The 20,215-nt window shown below is 41.1% G+C and overlaps 1 protein-coding gene across 13 annotated transcripts in view; it reads right to left on the bottom strand.

The window, feature by feature from the left end:
• WWOX (WW domain containing oxidoreductase) overlaps window positions 1-20,215 on the bottom strand; it is a 799,245-nt gene that overhangs the window by 508,300 nt on the left and 270,730 nt on the right. For 12 of the 13 annotated variants that reach the window (XM_072117500.1, XM_072117499.1, XM_072117506.1 and 9 more), the window contains exon 8: window positions 19,060-19,245. The exons of the other annotated variant lie outside the window; for it this stretch is intronic. In XM_072117500.1, coding sequence (XP_071973601.1) covers window positions 19,060-19,245 — 186 coding nt within the window. The remainder of the gene's footprint in view (window positions 1-19,059; window positions 19,246-20,215) is intronic. 13 annotated transcript variants of the gene reach the window in all.

Genomic DNA, 20,215 nt, shown 5'->3' with positions numbered 1-20,215 from the left:
AATCTGAGAACTTGCTACGAAAACTATAAACCTTTAAAAAAATAAGTGAAAGTAAAAAAAAAAAAATAAGGAACTAGACAGAAGACAAATAGTAAAAGGTTTCTAAAAAAAATGAACAAAACTAGAACATTAGACATTTTGAAAATTGTAAATTTTTTCAATTTTTTTTCTAAATTATTGAATTTTTACCTCAAAAAAATCTAAATGATCAGCAAAATTATACTACCAAAATAAACTACAATTAGTCATGAGAATACAATCTCAAAAACACAGGAATAAGTTAAAGTGCTGATAAGTTATTATCAGAGGTAGAGACAATGCTCAGATTAAAATATAAATGGGCTGAGCCTTAACGTACAAACTGGCTGCGTCATTAAGGGGTTAAACAATTTGGGACACCGCATATATGATTATTTCCCTCTCCACATCAAGGAAATATAAGTTGCGCAGCCAACCACCGAATACATCAAGAGGCTGGAGCCTTATGATGTATGCAGCTGTGTCGGAGGGGTGGGTGATGTATGATTGCAAAAATTTCCCTCAATGTTTTGGAATGGCTCATCACAAAGCTCTGATCTCAGTCCCGAAAAAAGTTTATGGGCAAGGCTGAAAAGGCAGATGCGAGCAAGGCAGTTAGAAACATGGCTCAGTTTCATCAGTTCTGTCACGAGCAATGGGCCCAAATTCCTCACAACTATTGTGGGAACCTTGTGGAAGGAGATCCAAAATGTTTGACCCAAGTCATACAGTTTAAGGACAATGATACCAAACACTAATGAAATTGACTTTGCAGAAAGTAATAATAAAAGCCTTTAAAAAATTCTACCTACCCCTTGTCCCAGCCCTGCTCAGGGGGGTCTTTTCAGCGGAGACTGTAGTGAATTCCTTGGGACAAGATGTTTGAGGCCCAGAATGACCCATTCCATTTTGTGTGTAATGGGAGTGGAAAACGACCTAAACTAATGGAAATGGGGCTTTATGTATGCCTTATCCACCAGAAAAGCATTTAAAATATCCCCCCGGGCCTGTGAAAGGTCTGTCATAAAAGTAGCAATGGCTATAAAAGAATTTTCACTTGTATGAAGATCAGAGGAATATACAAGTGTTACACCAGTCTTCACTCCTGTTTCATTTCTCTAATTCCACCATGTGTACTTATTTAGCTTTTATGGAGTTTAGACCTTATTCGTATCTGCATCGGCGTCTCCATTCATTGCATTACATATTACACTATTCAGTCTGGTGAAAGCTGGATGTCCATGACCAAATTGCAACTGACCTCAATATAATGTCTCCACATGAAAATGTAATCCTGGCTGGGGTAGGTTTCTGATTACTGGAGGTTCGACCAGTGAAAGTGTGACAGCCCACTGGAAGGATCCCTTACGAACCTATTCAGACACTGGGCTTGCAGATATCAGGCCTCTTGCAGCTCTGATATCTGACAAAGCCTGCCTAGGATTGCTGACAAAGCCTCTAGCCTAAAGGTAGAAAAACTGAGCTGTGAGCATCCTTTGCCAGGCATTATCCAGCCAGTTAGCTTGGACCTGGACAGATTGGCCTGTTGCCTGTTGCTGTGTTTGTGTTTTGGAATAAAAGAACTGTGAGTTGATGTTCTATATCTCTTGTCTACATGTGATCACTGGCTCCCACTTAGATCAAGGGTCTCCACTACCCCATCTACCCAGGGATTATTTACACACATATATACAGGTAGTGCCCCAGGGATAACTATTTCCACCATACTATTTTCACATATTTCTCCCTCTACTTGATCTCTACCTGCTGGACCTGCCTGATATCGATGAGGCCTGTTCCACCTGGACCAAGCGACCGTGACCCAGTCAGTGCTAGGCTGCACTAAAGCCAGCCACTCAGGTACTAGGGGAATACAGCTGCCCCCAAGCCATTAGGTGAGGTTGATGGATGTTGCAAAAGCCCCAATCAGGGTCAACATTTGGTTCCAAGGATGCCAGCAGACACAGATGTGAATGGAATACTGGTCTAATATGCACAACAGTGCTCCCAATTATACACAGTAGTGGGTCCCAACTATCTTGTGATCAGGGACTGGCAGAACAGCAATTTTATATTCCAGGGTCAGGGTGCCTCTCCCCACTAGTCCCTCTTAAATGATTTGAACGCCTTGCCCTTAGCCCAACCCCAAAAGTATAATATACCCCCAACCCTAGTAAACAGTATTGTAAGGAAAGGGGTCATATGAGATAGAGGCCCTATAATGCACCCTTTATGATCACCACCACCACCACCACCTTTCTTTCCTTTGTTTGGTTAAAAGAAAATCCAACATTTAACTTTTGTCATTCCACTGCAGCTGTTTTTTTCAAAATACATTTTTTTATATTATTATTTTTTTTTATATATTTTATAAGTTATCACTGCATTTTCTTGGAGACTATTGATTATTGGGGTGTGGCTTTATATATGATGAGCACCCAAAGAGTGCAACAGAGACCCAATTATAAGTGTAAAGAAATAAGGAAATTATTTTATGTTCAACTAGTATAACAAAATTAAATAGATTTCTTCCGAACACACAGTAAGTCAGGATTATAGTGAGAGAATTTATAGAGAAAAATACTTTTAGAGTTCAAGATCTGAAAAGGCTGAAGGACAAAATATACTGTACAGTGTATATTCCATTACAGTGAAAATGTATTGACTACAAAACAATTAACAGTAAATGAAGACCTTATGATATCACACATTCCAGACCACTGTGATGTCATCAGTGTGATACCAATAAGATCTATTTGCACAAATTCTTTTCAACCATTCGTGGTCCAGCAGCGACGGAGAGAGAAGGAGACAGAGAATATAAGCAATTGAGATTTACAAACTTTTTTGGGGGGTTGGATTTGGGGATGGATCCACCAGAGGGTGCTGGGGATAATGGTAAGTAAATAAATCTACTTTGATAGACAAGAGAGGAGGAACCTGAAAGCCCAATGTAAAATCTATAAGCCTCATATCTACCATGTAAAATTAAATATATAAGCAGAGGGACCTATGGACTCCCTAGGGTACAAAATGTGATGACTTCTACTTCTTCACTCCCTGTAGCTACCCCTAGATATATTGGATGGGTATACGATTTATACCGTAGTCCAATAATGTATAATAATAATAATATTATTTATTAGTTTGGGGAAAAAATAAAGTATAATCCTATAACCTGCAGCTGCTGCATGTAAGCATGTAAGAGATGTAAGGGAGGTGTTCTGATTGTTGTAGCTTAATTATAAGTAAATCATAAAAACTTCATGGAAATTTAACTTTTATATAAATCTGAAAATAAAGCAAATATTTTAAGTAAATAAACAATACAAAATAAAATTCTCATACAATGTTCTGGAATTCTACATTAGGGAGGAGTGTGATGTCATCAGAACATGGAGGATAATGATTCCATCTACATATAAAAAGGGGGAGGGGCAGCTGTATTTAATAAATATACTAGATAACAAATATCTAATAAACTTCATTATTACCTCCCTACGTTCATTCACTAATGATTGTGGGTTTTTTTCGGAAGGGTTCGTCATCCCTCACCATCAAGAGGACAGAGAGGAGATGGGACAAGGGGGTGAGTATTTTTCTTAGGCAAAGTGGTGTGTGTCACTGAAAAATAGGTTCAACTCTGTAACACTAGTTATAATGTTTCTTATCATATGTAATCGCTTCTCTTGTGCTGCAGATTCAAATGCACCTGTCCTCCTGGTTGTGGAAGAAGAAGTGGTGATGGACGGGGAGGATTTCCTAAACATTGTTCCCATGGAGCGGAGGTCCAGGAGACCTCGTGTAGGTAAGTCATCCAGCAGTAATGGTGCACAGCCACTACACAGGACATGGAGCCAGCTGCTACCGTTATGCTCAATTAGTGGGAAGAGGGCATCCCTTTAATGTAAACTATGATGGTAGGATATATCCATCCAGGTTCTGTACAATGGCAGCAGCTGCTGTTTCCCCAGAACTGTACAGTATATTGTTCTGATATGTTGTTTAGGAAATGGATATATCTTACTAATGTTATTACCATTCCAAACTCACATGCACGTTACTAAGCGAATAATTAGGAATTAAAAGGGTTGTCGCATCTATCTATGGAGCGGACAGAGATTGCGCTCGGCTATCTCCGTCAGCTCCATACAGATGAACAGGGCAGCCTCTGCATGCGCAACCTGTGGATAGGACCTAACTTGCTAGATCGAACAACCCCTTGAAGAGAAAAGACTATGATAGGAATCATTTATTATGAATCCACATTGGGGAAGATAATACTCGGCCTCCTGAACTTCCAGAATTCTAGTATAAATTTTCATGTGCGACATAATGAAATATTGTACATTAAATTTGATGTGATTTGTTCTCACAGATTTAGAAGAGTTTCAGAGAGTCTGGGAAGAGGTGGAGGCTGAGATGTTCCCTAGAGCCCCGGGTAAGTTCTGTATAATGGTGTAGCCCTTCCTTTTATTTCACCTCTCCTGATTCTCCTAATGAATTGTTACATTGTATAAGATATAGAAGCATTGTCATTTCGTACTACTTTACAGATCCTCAAACATCATCTAACAAGAGGAAACGGGTTGATGAAGGCGAGACATCTGGAAAAAAAAGACGGAAGAAAGCTAAAAGGAGGAGGAGGAGGAGGAATTAGTAAAAGTGTGACCAAGACTTGAGTCAGCTAAGCTGGATATCCATCATCTTTATCTACGGCACCCAGAGCAGGTCACCCGGAACACCTGAAGAGTCACATCAGCTTGGAGAGCTGACACACAAATATATTAAAAAGAAAAAAAAAACAAGAAAACAAAAAAAAATCTAAAAAAAATATTAAAAAGGGTGGCTTACCACTTGATGAGCAATAAATTGCCATTCTCACCCATTCTGTTGTCTAGTTATTATTTCCCATAATTTGCAGAGGACCTTTCACCACAGTTTCCAACAATTTGCACAGGGGCGTAACTGGGGGATACAGGGCTCCATAGCAAACTTTTGAATGGGGCTCCCTTCCAGCTTGAAAATATACATATTACACTCATATATACACACACACATTTATATGCTTATGTACATAAACATACAGTTCTTCACACATCACATATACACATCACATATACACACATTCAGTGCCATATACAGACATACAGCATATAAACACAAATACAGTATATACACACCATATAGCATATAAACATCAAAGATTTACAGTATCAGATGAGATTACAAAGCCCCAAGACACTGTGGGCCCCATAGCGCCTGCTATGACTGCTTCCCCTGTAGTTACGCCCCAGTCTTTGAATTCTTTATTAGTTGACACTGCAGAGGTTCTAGTGTAGCTGGAATTTTCTCAGTAGCCTCGACAATACCCAATATTTGGGTCTCTCATCTGTATGGCGGCTTATCCCAGTAACAGGTTGTCTGATGTATTATTGATGTTATTATTTTAGGTTCTACTAAAACTTGCAAAAGGTAATCTCTACAAATGGATTATGTTGGGCTGGCTCCACCCATCTGACACTAGAGAACCGCAACTAAATAGCAACTATATTTCTGGAATACTGGAGGTTATAGAGACTTTTCCAACTGTGCCCAAAATTTATTGGTTTAAAGGATGCATATAAGAGTTTTCTGCTCATAAAAAGTTACATAGCTATACATCATATACAGTATATACATTTTGCCGCTCTTCAACTGGTCTACTAAGAAAAATAAGCTTACTTCTTTGATAAAATGGTCCCATATGTCAGCCTTTGTTATATTTATTTAAAACTAAAAGTTGGAAAGCTTTCCATTTTCATCATAACTTTGCTAACAATGAAGTGTTGCTGTCTGGCATTTTAAATGTCCATTGTTATGATTATCTGATGGCAGGGGCATGGCCGGCGCCGGCGCCAGCACCCGGCTTATCCGGGCAAGTGCCGGGGCCCCACAGCTCACAGAGGGGCCCACGGCACACGCTGATAAGATGGTAAAACTCATTTACATTGAATTCCTTGTGTCACAGATGTAATTGAGAGCCGGCGTGCTGGCGTGGGTGACAGGGGGGCGGCACCGCAAGGGGTCCCTCGGAGGACTCTGCAATTGACAGGCAGAGCGTCTATCATTGTGCACGATGCAGGCCGGCGCCGTGAGGACATCATGCCGCCAGCGTCCCTGCTGCTGTACAGTAGACACTGCCCTGAAGACTGTGGCCCCAGAAAAGGAGAAGAGGAGCGCGGAATGAAGCCCTGGACCTGCTTGCTTGAGGTAAGTTAGAGCTTATTATTTTTCTACTGCCCACTATCAGGTGCTTAATGTGCATTTAACTAATTCATGGGGCAGGGGGCTGTATATATCCAGGGGCGTAACTTTAGGGGGTGCAAAGCTTGCGATCACACCTGGGCCCAAGAGGTTTAGGGGGCCCTTATGGTGTCACTTTCCCATATGAGAAGACTATTACTATAAACCATACATTATAGTCGGGGGCCTGGCACAGACTTTGCACTGGAGCCCATCAGCGTCTAGTTACGCCACTGTATATATCTGTTAAAAGGGGCTGTATATTAATTTGAGGGGCTGTATATTAATTTATGGAGCAACTGTATATTAACCCCTTAAGGACGCAATGTTTTCCCATTCATTCTTTCGTTTCCCACCTTCTAAAATATGTACGGGGCTGTCTAAGGATTTTTCTGCATAACAAACGTTATGTCTCAGTGATGTTATTTATTATTCCTTGTTGTGTACTGGGAAGCTGTAAAAATATTCCAAATGTGGGGAAATTGGAGATAAAACGCATTTGTGTCACTTTATTGTGGGCTCAGTTTTTACCATATATGTAGGTTTTATTGTATTTTAATACACTTTTGAAAATGAAAACTTTTTCATACTATGGTGTATGGAGCTGTGTGTGGTTGAATTTTTTGCTAGATGAGCTGACGTTTTCATTGCTACCATTTTGAGGACTGCAACTTTTTGATCACTTTATATAAAAATTTTTATGTTGTATAAAATGGTGTAAAGGTGTTTTTTTCTTTTTTTGGCTAATTGGGCGCTATCTTCCATTATGGGCTTCACCGCCAGGAATAACCGTCTTTATATTTTGATCAGGCATTTTGAGACGAAGTGATGCCTGTTTTTGTGATTTTTACTGTTTATTTAATTGTATATCAGTTGTAAGGAAAGAGGGATGAGTCTTATTGAATTCTTATTTTTTTTAGTTTTAACTATTTTTTATACCCTCTTGGGTAATTTAACCCTAGATGGCCTGATTGCTCCTACCATATACTGCAATACTACTGGATTGCAGTATATGGCATTTTTACATAGGATTCGTTCCAATGTGTACATGTACGGTGTTGAGCTCTAAGAGGTTAATTTATTAAATTCAGTGTTTTTTTTAATGCCGCCACATAAGTTTACTGCTAAGGGGCCCACTGAGGCTCTGTCGCCCAGGAGCCAACTGAATCCTGGAGCCGGCCATGGGCAGGGGCATCGCTAGATTAAAAGAGCTTGGATTTCCTCAAATCAGCAGGACATTTATCCCGCTGCTCGAGCATTCCTCCCCAATCATCATCATGATCTGTGTCCTCGCATTATGAGAAAGTGTGCACTAGGTACACTGTTTTCCCCTAAAGGACCTAGCACATCCAGCTGTGTGGGGGACATTACTGGGGGTCTGTGTGGGAGACATTACTGGAAGGCTGTGTGTGGGACATTACTGGGGGGCTGGGGGGAAGACATTACTGGGGTGCTGTGTGAGGACATTTTTTGGGGCGTGTTCACACGTGGCACTAGGACAGGTCTCGGTTTGATCTCATATGCGTTTCAAGTGAAACGCATGCGGTCAGTAATGAGCACCAGGTGTCTTGTATTGTTTAAATGCAAGGCAAATGTAGGAGCGCAGCCTTACAGTATTTTGAGGAGTGCTAGAGGTAGCAGCAGGATAACACTGTAATGGTGGGGTTGCAATCAGTTTTGAGGTGCATTTTTGTTAATTTTACAGGTGAAAGACATGCACTGAACGTGTGAATTTTAGTTTGAAGGGGAAACCTGCTCCACAAATGTCATTCACCTGTTAAATTAACAAAATTGCACCTAAAACAACCTAAAAGCTGATTTTGATGCAGTTTTAACTGCAACATGTGACTGCACCCTCAGAGACCCAAGATGTAGGAAAAATGAAGAACATGAGATGTCCACAGAAAGGAAAGGTGGCTGAATAGGAGAAGTGCTGATGCCGGCCCCGTCACCTGCAGTCACCTGAAGACACGTCACCTGCAGTCACTGGACGTAACAAGTGGGGATTTCTCCTGTGTTTTAGTAGCTGTATATACCCTCAGTAAAGTTGTTATTGGCACAACCAAGTGTGAGGGGTTATGTACAGGAGTGGGCATTGCTGAAACTGTGATACATATGCACTGGGGCACGTTCCCCGGATCTGTTACCACCCTACCAACACCGGTGGGGGTTGCAGAGTGCCAGTTGCACTCCCAAATGAGAACTACTGAATTTTAGGTCTCTGATATACATTTTATGTTGGGAAGATGGGCTTCAAGTCTGGAGAACCAAAATAATTTTTTGGCACACCAATAACATTTTATTTGCAGTTAACCATATTTTTATGTAATTCAATTAGGTTCAGGTCAGTGGTGAAATTCTCAGTAACTCTGTAATCAGCATTTACCCACGTGCTTCGACCTGATATCTGGTCTTATGTTTTGTGATTTTTTGTAAACATAATGAAGTTATGGTATATGTGGTAATTTTTCATGAACATAAATTATCTGACAGAACACTGCAGGTGGGACAATCTGTTTCAACAAACAGAATATATAAAATATGCCATGATACTGGCCTCATGCCACAACATTGATGTACTTTATGTCAGAATATATTTTTCCCCCTTTTTACTTCACTTCTTGCAGTATTTTATATCTATAAAACTAAATTCACTTGCTAGATGGGTTAGGTTTAAAGAAAATGTTACAGAAATGCTTAAGTAGCAATTCCCTTACATAATGAAATGGTAGGAATTGGATCCAGGAAGCAGTGCAAGTGGAAGTAATCCAAGATTATACGCAGTCTTTCACTGTGTACAGGACGTAAGAGCCTTAAATTTAATGTAGAGGTTGAGAGACGTTCTGTTGTCCTGACCAGGGTTGGCGCCAGCACCTAGCATACCTAGGAAAATGTCAGGACCCAGGACTGCCGAAAGAGTCCGTGGCACTCTCGACTGCTTCTCACCTTGGCTGTTCGGTATATAGAGAGGTGCTGGCACTCAGTGGCTGGGGCAGCTCCGCAGGCAGATTACCTGTCCATACAATCAAAAATCAGAGTCAAAGCATCTCTGTACACTTTGCAAGACACTTGCCAGTGTATAATTTATCCATGGAACCTGTAAACACTAAACCTATGAGTGGCTTTATATAATTAATTCATGGAGCCATGAACCCATGGGTTAGTATATATAGTATAATGAATCTATGAAGGTTACGTATATAAATTATGGGAGCTGTATAAACTAAAACTATGAGGCGCTGTATATAATGAATCCATAGGTGATGAATATAATTCACTCATGGAAGCTGTGTATACTAAAACTATGAGGTATATAAATAATTCATGGAGTTTGTATATAATAAAGCTATGAGGGTCTGTAATTCCCTGCAAAGGGGCCCACTGAGACTCACTCACCACAGGGCCTACGGAAACCTGGAGCTGGCCATGGTCCTGACAAACATTTATGTATACTAATGAGAGATAGGAGAAGGGCTTGGGCTGTGAAAGAAAATCACCTATTTAACATATATAAATACATACATATACACGCGCACACAATACGATGGCTTAGACCACTTGATGGATCCGGTGGGCAGCTGTGTTGGACACTAGTTTAACGTAAAAAACTATGAACATTAATTGGTGAATGTATGCAGGGCTTTAGAGACTGTAAAGGTCCACTCTGCCGCACACCCTTCATGCCCACTAGGTGTGGAGGTGGTGTGAAGGGGGAAATAATTAAAATTTATGGTGTTTCACAGGTAATTGCTGTTATTTCAGGACTTGTATGGCAAAAAACTGTCATACAAGTCCTGGTACATATCACAAAAAAAAGCTGTCTGCACCACATTTATCAAGGGAAATTAGAATGTGTGCTAGCCATATTTTTTTTACAGCTAGCACACATCCTCATTCGCGTCTGTAGACTATGCACAAACCTGTGGATTCTTCTGCGCAATGCATGAGACCGAAATACAGAAAATAGAGCAGGTCCTATTCTTGGTGGGATCACATCCTGTCCCATCTGACTCCATCGGCCATCTATTCAGACAGTGAAATTGGGGATGGATACCAATAACTGTCACTCAGATCCCATGGGCCATTAAAGCCTCTGCTGGGATTTTTCTTGTACACTACCCAGTAGAACGAAAAAGATATATCCTTCCCACTAAACCTGCCATTTCACTGTTACCTTACTAGTGGTTCCTATTGCAGTGGGTGGGTCCATAGCAAAACAAACACCTGCAGGGACAGAGACCCAACAACCTAGCTGTGCCCGTGCTGCCAGATTCGGCCCCTATGCTCCGAGTGCCAACAACCTGTACTCAGCGCACAAGAGCACTCAGCGAGAACTGTACGGTTACACATATGCTTTGCCACATTTTCAGGATGTTACTTTAAAAAGTTAATTAAGACATGTCTTTCCACTTGTGTGTATAGTGATCAAAGTGGAACTCTAGCAACTTACTACGTGGCAGTGTGGCCTTTGTGCTCCCTCCGGCACCAGATCTCAGTGACAATCCTACATAGACAATCACTATAGCAATCAAGTTGATTCTGTCTATCAAACTGGGTAAGGACACATAGGCCGTGAATAGTTTAAAGGAACAGAAAGCCAGTATTTTAGCAAGATATTGATTTATGCAGGCCACATTGGATACATTACGGCACAATATATTAGCCTCATTAGAACAATGAGCAATTTACAAACTGACATATTGTAAAATTGATTAACATACTGTTGTTGTTCTTTATAATTCCTTCCCCAGCCTTGGCTATGGCCAACACCTTGTGTGCTTAAAAAAAAAATCCCACACCCCAAATGTGGATTCTGTGTAGAACCCTCGACCCCTTGCTTCGAGAAAACAAATAATAACAGTGGGTTAACAATCTTGATATTGTGCCATCAGCATCCGCACATGTTTAAGAGATAAGTGTAAACAGCCAGGATGAGTTTGGCAGACTCTTATGCGTTTAAGTATACCCATGGCATGGCTTACACACAAATCAAAATAACTAGTTGATGTTTTGTAATGGAGTCAGACAGAATAATTAAACACCAGCTGTTTGTTACTTTACTTTTTTTTGCCTTTTGCTGTGGGAGAAAAGCAGTAAAAAATGTCCTCGAGAAAACTTCCCGCTCAACCAGAAGTCTCAGAACATTGTGTGACTGGCATGATGTTATTGGGGGCATTTTAAATCGAGCTGAGCGTACTCGCCTTGATTCCGTTCATTGATCTGTTTGCCCTCTGCCCCCTTTGTTTGGTTTCTTGCTGTCCAACAAAGCAACAATGTTAGTGAAATGTTCTGTTTCATGTGAAATGTATAAAAACAACAAGGAATGTTTGGCTTCACGCTGATCGCTTTGCCAGAAGAGAAATGGAACGGCGAAGCTGGGGTGGAGAAGTGAATGTGATTGGTGCCTACTGGAGCACAAAACGTATTGGGACCAGTGGCTGAACTCAACTACTAATCTTCATGAATCAAAAGTGACAATATGATATAAAGATTGTAATCTACTCAAGGATCAAAACATAAGAGGAAAGCAATATTAAAGGGGTTGTCCAGCCACTCACTATCTGTTACCACCAGCTCCCAGCAACTCAACTAAAGTAGGGGTAACTCACCCACACTTCTAGGCATTCTACTATTATGGGTAAGACAAAAAAAACCTGTTTATTGATGATTATGATATAGCATGTAGATTACTCTTAAGTATGTGAAAGTTTTTGAGGCACTATGAATTATCGTCTATGCTACTTAAAGGAATATTCCCACGAAGACACGTTTCTTAAATGTACTCAGTATAACAAAATAACACACTCTCTAATTCACTGTTATTAACAAAAATACAACATTCACAGATATAATTCCACCCTGTCACTATCAGACCTGACGTACTCAATTTCGGTTGCCCCTGGTTTTCAACCCTGACTCTTCTGACTTTAGGCTCGGCAGACATCTTGCCAGAGGCTTCAGAGAGCTTCTTTCTCCCTCTGCTCTTTGCTTCCTTGCAGGGGCCCCTCCCTGCTGAATTGCAGGTGGAGCTCTCATACACTGACACAGCCTGAGGAGAGTAAAGCTACAAGCTTCTGTACTGTAAATACTCGTGTATAAGCCAAGTTTTTAAAAAATATGCTGAAAAACCTCAACTCGGCTTATACACAAGTCATTACAAAGATAAACTTACATACTTACCTTCCAGCGTCCCGATGCTCTGTGCGGCTCCTCTTCTTTCTTCTCTCTGCAGTATTAGCCAGCAGAAGCGTGGCCATGCACTTGGCCGGTCGGCAAACACTATGATGCGGCCGCCAGAGTGCATGGACACGTCTCTGCCGGCTGTTACAGCAGAGAGAAGAAAGAAGAGGAGCCACGGGGAGAGGAGCATAGGGGAGCCGGGCCGAGCATCGGGGACCACCATTTTTTAATGCGTTTTGCTGTGTTTCCAAATTCCTGCTGTGACCCCGATTCCTGACCTACCATTTTTATTAACTTCACCTCTCAAACTATTCAAAACAGCCCATAAGCTTGTTAACCCCTTAACGAGCTGGCCCTTTTTTGTTTTTTCGTTTCCATTTTTCACCCCCCACCTTCAAAAATCAAATAACTTTTTTGTTTTTGCATGTAAAGAGCTCTGTGATGGCTTGTTTCCTGGGTAAAAAATTGCACCTTATAGTGATGGTATTTAAAGGGGTATTCTTATCTTGGCAGCTCATCTTTAGAAGACCCGAGGCTGTCATGGCAGGCGTTTGCTGCCCCCCGATGACGTCACGGGGAAGGAAATCTTCACCAAGATGGCGGCGCCCAAGTGCGATGGATGGGATAACATCTGCGATCGGTAGTGTTTGCTGCAAAGACTTACTTGCTATGGAGAGGGCTCAACTCGTGAACCCTCTCCATGGACCCGCACCCAATGTGCACCGTACTATATCAGACTGAGTCGAGAAGGGGTTAAGTATTTTACAGAACGTCAAACAAAAGTTTTTTTTGGAATGAAATATTTATCATTAATAGGTTCATTTAGCTGTAAAATTTACCCACATTAACTGAAAAAAAGTAGAAAATGTATCTACGAATACACTGTGCAGTTTTTTTCCAAGAGGACACCCCACATGTGGATATAACCCGCTGTCTGGGCACATGGCTGGCGCGGAAGAGAAGAAGCCATTGACCTGTGACATGTGAACTGGCGCCCCGTTTTCCAGTTTTGATATGCGCATTTTTATATGTTGGATTTTGAATACATTTTAAATGTAAAGGATGTACTACGCTGTCCACTCGCGTTTTTCTTCCAGTGATTTGTCACCAGGATTAGGAAGAGCAAAAATGCAATGGTATTGGTCTTAATGTTGACCGATTTTTATCAGAGGATCTGCGGAGGTGTGCGGATCATCAGTAAGAGAAATGGAGTACCAAACAGCGCTTGCTGGTGGATATTGGACTAGAGAAGCCCTATAAAAAACTTCAGAACGGTCAGAATAAAAAAGAGCTCTAAAATGAGCTTGTGAGCTAAAAGCAGATGGATCTGTCCACCATGCATAAGCCATGAAACCTTGTCATTAGTTTCCATGTGCTAGATCTAGTATTGTAGCTCCTGCTAAAGAAACAGCGCCACTCTTAAAGTTAGGTTTAGAGGGTTCAAAAACATCATTTTGTTCTGCAAAGGCTCCTCTTGACAAACCAAAAAGAAGTCTCTGTCCGCTTACAAGGACAAAGAAAAATGATCTGCTTTTGTATATGCAGCAGAAGGTTGCAAGTCGAGACAAGCAGTTGACAATTCAACATAATCTTCCATTAAATAACAGCTCATTTATACTGTATCCCCTGGTGCCCTCCACATCTGGCAAGTGAGGGGAGTTGGCAGATTTATTCTTGACAGAGTGCTCTGGATGGCCCACAGTAGCCCTCCGCTGCTTTATAACCACAACCAGCTCCTCTCTCCCTGAGCCTATGTGATTTGCGAAGATAAGGGGAATCCAGATTTAGTTACCACTTAATTAGGAGATGCTCAGTGTTTTAGTGCAGGGTTGGATTATTGCTCCTGCTCTCCAATGCTTTCTTTCATTTCAGGCTACCATAAATTTTAAATGGTATATGTAAATCAATCTACAGTATGTCATTTATTCTATAAGCCCCTGTGTTTGGGAGTGATAAAGGCTTCAGTCTGACCCTTGGCTGGTCTCACTGCTCAAAGTCCCAAGGGTTACTTTTATGGATACATGATTAAAAAATAAGCTCCACTCTGGGTCACTTAAACATTGTAGAAATAAGTATTGGATTTTCCAACCCTCGTGAATGTGATGAGGACTCGTATTACATGGATGTTATGCTTTACACTAATGTGTTTGAATGGGGAGGTCCTATTAACCCATGGAAGGAAGGGGTTATAGAGAACAGTTTATGAAGTCTTGTTGTCAAATAAACACAAATCCTCACATGTCACTTTGTCCCCGTCCCGCCCATGCCCTTTTTCGATTTTGCATTTCCATTTTTTGTTGCACATCTTTAAAAATTAATATTTTTTATTTTTTCTGTGTACAGAGATTTAAAATGGCCTGTTTTCTGTGCAATAAACTGTACCTTTTATTGTTTGTATTTAATTTTCCATTCAGTGTACTGGGAAGCAGGAAAAACATTTCAAATGCAGTTTTAGCTTCCCTGTGCAGTCCAAATTAAATTGGATTATTCTTTGGTTCAGTGCGATTACGGGGATAATAATTTACAAACGTTTAAAAAAAATCAAAATCTTTGTATGAAAAATGTCTTCATTTTGCCATATTCTGACGCTAATAACGTTTTCATACTTTGGCATATGGAGCTGCTTAAGGTGTAATTTTTTAGTAGGATGTGATTACATTACAACATTTACATTGATACCATTTGTGGGACTGAAAGACCTTTTGATCACTTTTTATTTAAATTTTTAGGAGCTGCTAAATAACAAAAAATATTGCCTTGTACATTTGGGCACTATGGGGTTCACTGTCAGGAATAATTGTTTTTATATAATGATAGACATGGCCGGATCATAAGGAGGGCTCTCGGGGCGTTTTAGGGGGCTGTATGTAATTATAGGGGGCGTATATAGTTATTAAAGGGGACTGTATATAGTTATAGGGGGACTGTATTTAGTTATAGGGGACTGTATATAATTGTAGGGGGACTGTATATAGTTATTATAGGGGTACTGTACATAGTTATTGTTAAGGAGATCGCACTGGTTTTGGACTACTGTCGGCCATTTTAAGTATTAGCCGGGGGTCAAGCACTGTCCAGTTAATTTCATGATTCAAACTTCATTTTTTTGTAACCTGTTTGCTCGGCTGCCAACTGGTTCCTTTGACATTTAATGAGAATCCAGCTTGTCCTTCATCTTTTGTTCTATACCTTGTTCTCTAGCATTGCTTATCTCTTGTTTTGGTTAGTAAGAAGCTTCTGGAGTCATTCTCAGTACTTTTTGTAGCTTTGATAATGTAAACAATACCGTTTATCTGTGAACAAGGTCCCTGAGATCTGAGCACAATTTATTAACCTTTTGTTAGAATGTTGTAGAGGGGCGGTTGTAGTACATTTAAACTGAGCCTATAGCATCTAAGCACCTTATCTTTACATACACTAAGAGACTGACGTGTGTCTTGGTTTGTGTTCAAGCCCCGAGGCAGTCATGAAAGAGTTAATTTGAAAGTCACCTGTACAACTGAAGTAAGGGCAGTTAAGCCCTAGATAAAAATCTCTAACAGTTATTATAGGGGGACTGTATATAGTGATTGCTGGGGGAGCTGTATACAGTGGTTGCTGGGGGAGCTGTATACAGTCATTGCTGGGGGAGCTGTATACAGTCATTGCTGGGGGAGCAGTATACAGTGGTTGCTGGGGGAGCTGTATATAGTGATTGCTGGGAGAGCTGTATATAGTGATTGTTGGGGGAGCTGTATACAGAGGTTGCTGGGGGAGCTGTATACAGTGATTTCTGGGGGAGCTGTATACAGTGGTTGCTGGGGGAGATGTAAACAGTGGTTTCTGGGGGAACCGTATACAGTGATTGCTGGGGGAGCTGTATACAGTGGTTGCTGGGGGAGCTGTATACAGTGATTGCTGGGGGAGCTGTATACAGTGATTGCTGGGGGAGCTGTATACAATGGTTGCTGGGGAAGCTGTATACAGTGTTTGCAGGGGGAGCTGTATACAGTGATTGCAGGGGGAGCTGTATAGAGTGATTGCTGGGAGAGCTGTATACAGTGATTGCAGGGGGAGCTGTATACAGTGGTTGCTGGGGGAGCAGTATACAGTGGTTGCTGGGGGAGCTGTATACAGTGATTGCCGAAGGAGCTGTATATAGTGATTGCTGGGGAGCTGTATATAGTGATTGCTGGGGGATCTGTATATAGTGGTTGCTGGGGGAGCTGTATACAGTGGTTGCTGGGGGAGCTGTATACAGTGATTGCTGGGGGAGCTGTATATAGTGATTGCCGAAGGAGCTGTATATAGTGGTTGCTGGGGGAGCTGTATACAGTGATTGCTGAGGGATCTGTATATAGTGATTGCTGGGGGAGCTGTATACAGTGGTTGCTGGGAAAGCTGTATACAGTGGTTGCTGGGTGTGTGTTTCAGACATCTGGGTGTTTTTCCATTATGGGGTTTGCCACCAGGAATCACCGTTTTTTTATATTTTGATAGTTCAGGCATTAAGAGAAGCGGCAATACCCAACATGTTTGTGATTTTTATTGTTTATTATGTTTTATATCAGTTCTAGGGGGAATGATTTAAAACATTTTTTTTACTTTTTTAAACTTTTTTTTTACTATTTTTTAGACTGTCAAGGGTACTTTAATTGTCTAATTGTTCCTACCATATACTGCAAAAATACTGTAATGCAGTATTTGGCATTTTTACATAATATTCATTACAATAAGCCACTGGCTGTCATACAGCCAATGGGCGCTCCATGATCACGCCCAGGGGAGTGATGAATGGGTTAACCTGAAGTAGCCTCGGGTCTTCCGAAGACCATGGCGACGGATGACGTCACATGGAGCGACGATCGTCGTAAAGATGCGCCATCTTTTTGAAGCCGCCGTCAACTTTGCCGGCGGCGATCAGCGGGAAAACACCTGCGATCGGTGCTGGCATGTGTACTACGTCACATGTCGGTAGGGGGTTAAGTCCAGTTGGCCAGTCTTGGAAGCACCAATCATACTGCTATTTTCATCAGCTGATTTTGCAGTTTAGGAGGCTCCCTTTTCACTCAAATCTAGTATAAAGACTCCAGGTTCTCCTACAACTTTATCCTAGAAAAACAGATGAAATCCAGCTCACAAAGCAGCCCAAAGTTTTCATAAAAATGTCATGATTCCTTTATTTCATTCTTTTAAAATAGATAAATAAAGCATAGGGAAACCACAGCCACAGCTCACGGTCTATGAGTTTCGGAAAGATTCCTTAATCATGATTTTTTTTCCATCAATTGTGTTAGTCCTACCTGACTAAGCATCAATCCCTTAAATCTGCTTTGCAAAATGCCATTTGCCTACAGATCCATATGTAAAAATATATATTCTAAGAACTAGAAGTGACATTATTATGAGGATTTTATTATTGTTTTAAATAAACAATAACATTATTCTTACAAATGTGGTGGCACGAACAATTGGAATAATAAGCTTCCTTTTCTCAATGTACAGGGGACCCCAGAAATATCTAAAATAAAAACTGTGAATATTTACATTTATAGCATAGATTAATGCTATTCACACTTTGTGAAAATATTCTGCAGTGAACCCATCTTGAATGTTTCTGAGCTAAATTGGTTCATGGCTCTGGCTGTTACAACAGATCATCAATAATCATATTGTCAGGGTGTGAGACCCGGAGACCATGCCAATTGGTTGCTTAAATGGGCCACAGTTTGTACATTTTTCAAAATAAAATTAGGTGCCAAATCGGCAAAAAAGTCTCAGTTTGGACCCTTATATTTCTGTAACAACATTCAATGTATGGGATACTTTTGGGGATATGGGGCAACCTAACATGTCCACATAAAAGAAGCCTAGCATGGACAGCTGCTGAAATACAATCAAATAGTCATGGATTTATAGAACTCCTCCTAAAAAATTGAGTGACTACAGAAATGGATGACCTTGTTACGTAGCAGACATCATTGACGGGAAAAGGGACTTGGCATGAGACAGTATAGGGTCCCCAGGGGACAGCAGGAAAGTCCTCAGAAGAACTCCTCTCTACAAAGAGAGAAATTAATTTAACAGCAGATGAAGTCTTGTATCCTTGGCCCCCTTTAGGTAGACTATTTAGATTCCAGTGTATCTTCTAATTCTTCTTGGTTAAATGACAAATCAATAAGGGTCATGACATTTAGATGTAATCAATTATTATTCCATCTTTGAGGCTCCTTTATGGGTCGTACATAGTAGAGGTGTGTAGTATGATTATTACAAAGGCCATAAATAAAGCAACCAGGACAAGAAAAAAAAACATGTTATGGCCTTCTGTTCATTATTAATATCTGTTTCTACCCTTAGGATTGCCCATATGCCCTGATGACGTTGGTCAGCCTGTGAAACGCAGGAATATAGTGCAAACTAAACATCACAATTATACTATAATACTGTGCCTTTTAGTACAGCTGCAACCTCTATACGCCATATAAATATACTTATAGAAAGAATCAAGTCAAAATGAGCCATATACAGGAGTGTGCCTGAAAGAAGAAAGCTGACCTATTGTTCTGATTCATAAATTTATTTTTGTTGACCAACCTGTGGGACTCTGAAGACACCACAACTACTCTGGATGGGACAGACTGGCGTAATATATCTTGCAGGAGTGATACCAGGTAGAAATGGCCAAGGTGATTGACCTGGAAAGTAATTTCAAGGTGATCTTCTGTTAGCTGCCAGGGAACTCCAAAAACTGCACCATTACAAATGAGGACATGGAGAGGCCTGGAAAGACAGGTGAACAGATGTTATACAACACAGACATTCAATATCTCTCACATTTAATTCTGCAGTTCTGTAGGTAACATCCTTAATAAGGGATACCTAGAGTAATGACTCTTTGCGGCCCTCCTTCTGCAGATCATTAACAATAAGGTCTATTTATGGCTATAAAGAATACAGTGCAAGTATGACCACTAAACCCATCATGCTAAGGCGTCATTCACATGTCCATCTGGGGGGATGAATATGCGGCTGCAAATTTGTGGCCGCAAATACGTCCACATAGACGGCAATGGCGGCCCAGCGGCGGTTATGGTGCCACACATGTACACAGGGAAAATATAGAGCATGCTCCATCTTTCCCCGTGTGTGTGGGCGTGTCCGCACTTTTGTCTATGGAGGAGGGAGGGGTCACCTCCTCCTTCTCTCCTGCGCACAGCGGTATTCCAGTCCGGCTGCGACCGGGCGGGCATACAGCTGTATGAATGTATCCCTAATCTGTGTGCCCACCTGACGCCTAGGCTGGAATTTTCTAGTTGTACAGAATACATCATAAGGTGTTTTTCGGTTCCGAAGTAACAGCCCCCCCTTCTATAGCTTACACTCTGCAATAAGCACTTCCCCCATCTCACTGTCTGCTGAAACTTCCTTTAATGTAGTGTTATTACACAAAGCAGAGAAGGGGGGGGGGGGGCGGAGGCAGCAGAGGGAGAAAGGGAAACAGCCTGTGAAGCTACAGCATGAAGGGACTCTAGTAACTCTCTCCCCCTTACCCCTTAAGGCTCATTGGTATAATTATAAAAGTCTTAGTAGGAAAAAAAGCCATGAGTAACAAATATAAGAAGATTACCAGAGTCACGGTGCCTGGAACTAGTAGTACCAGTAGTCGCCCCTGGTTTATCCTGGAACCTGGGGTCTGCCTTTACTATAACATTTATTATCCTTTACTATTGAAACATATTCTATGTAGTAT

The sequence above is a fragment of the Engystomops pustulosus genome, chromosome 7 (genome assembly GCF_040894005.1).
Source record: "Engystomops pustulosus chromosome 7, aEngPut4.maternal, whole genome shotgun sequence".
In the NCBI taxonomy this organism is placed as follows: domain Eukaryota; kingdom Metazoa; phylum Chordata; class Amphibia; order Anura; family Leptodactylidae; genus Engystomops; species Engystomops pustulosus.
This window is presented reverse-complemented; position numbering and strand designations above follow the sequence as displayed.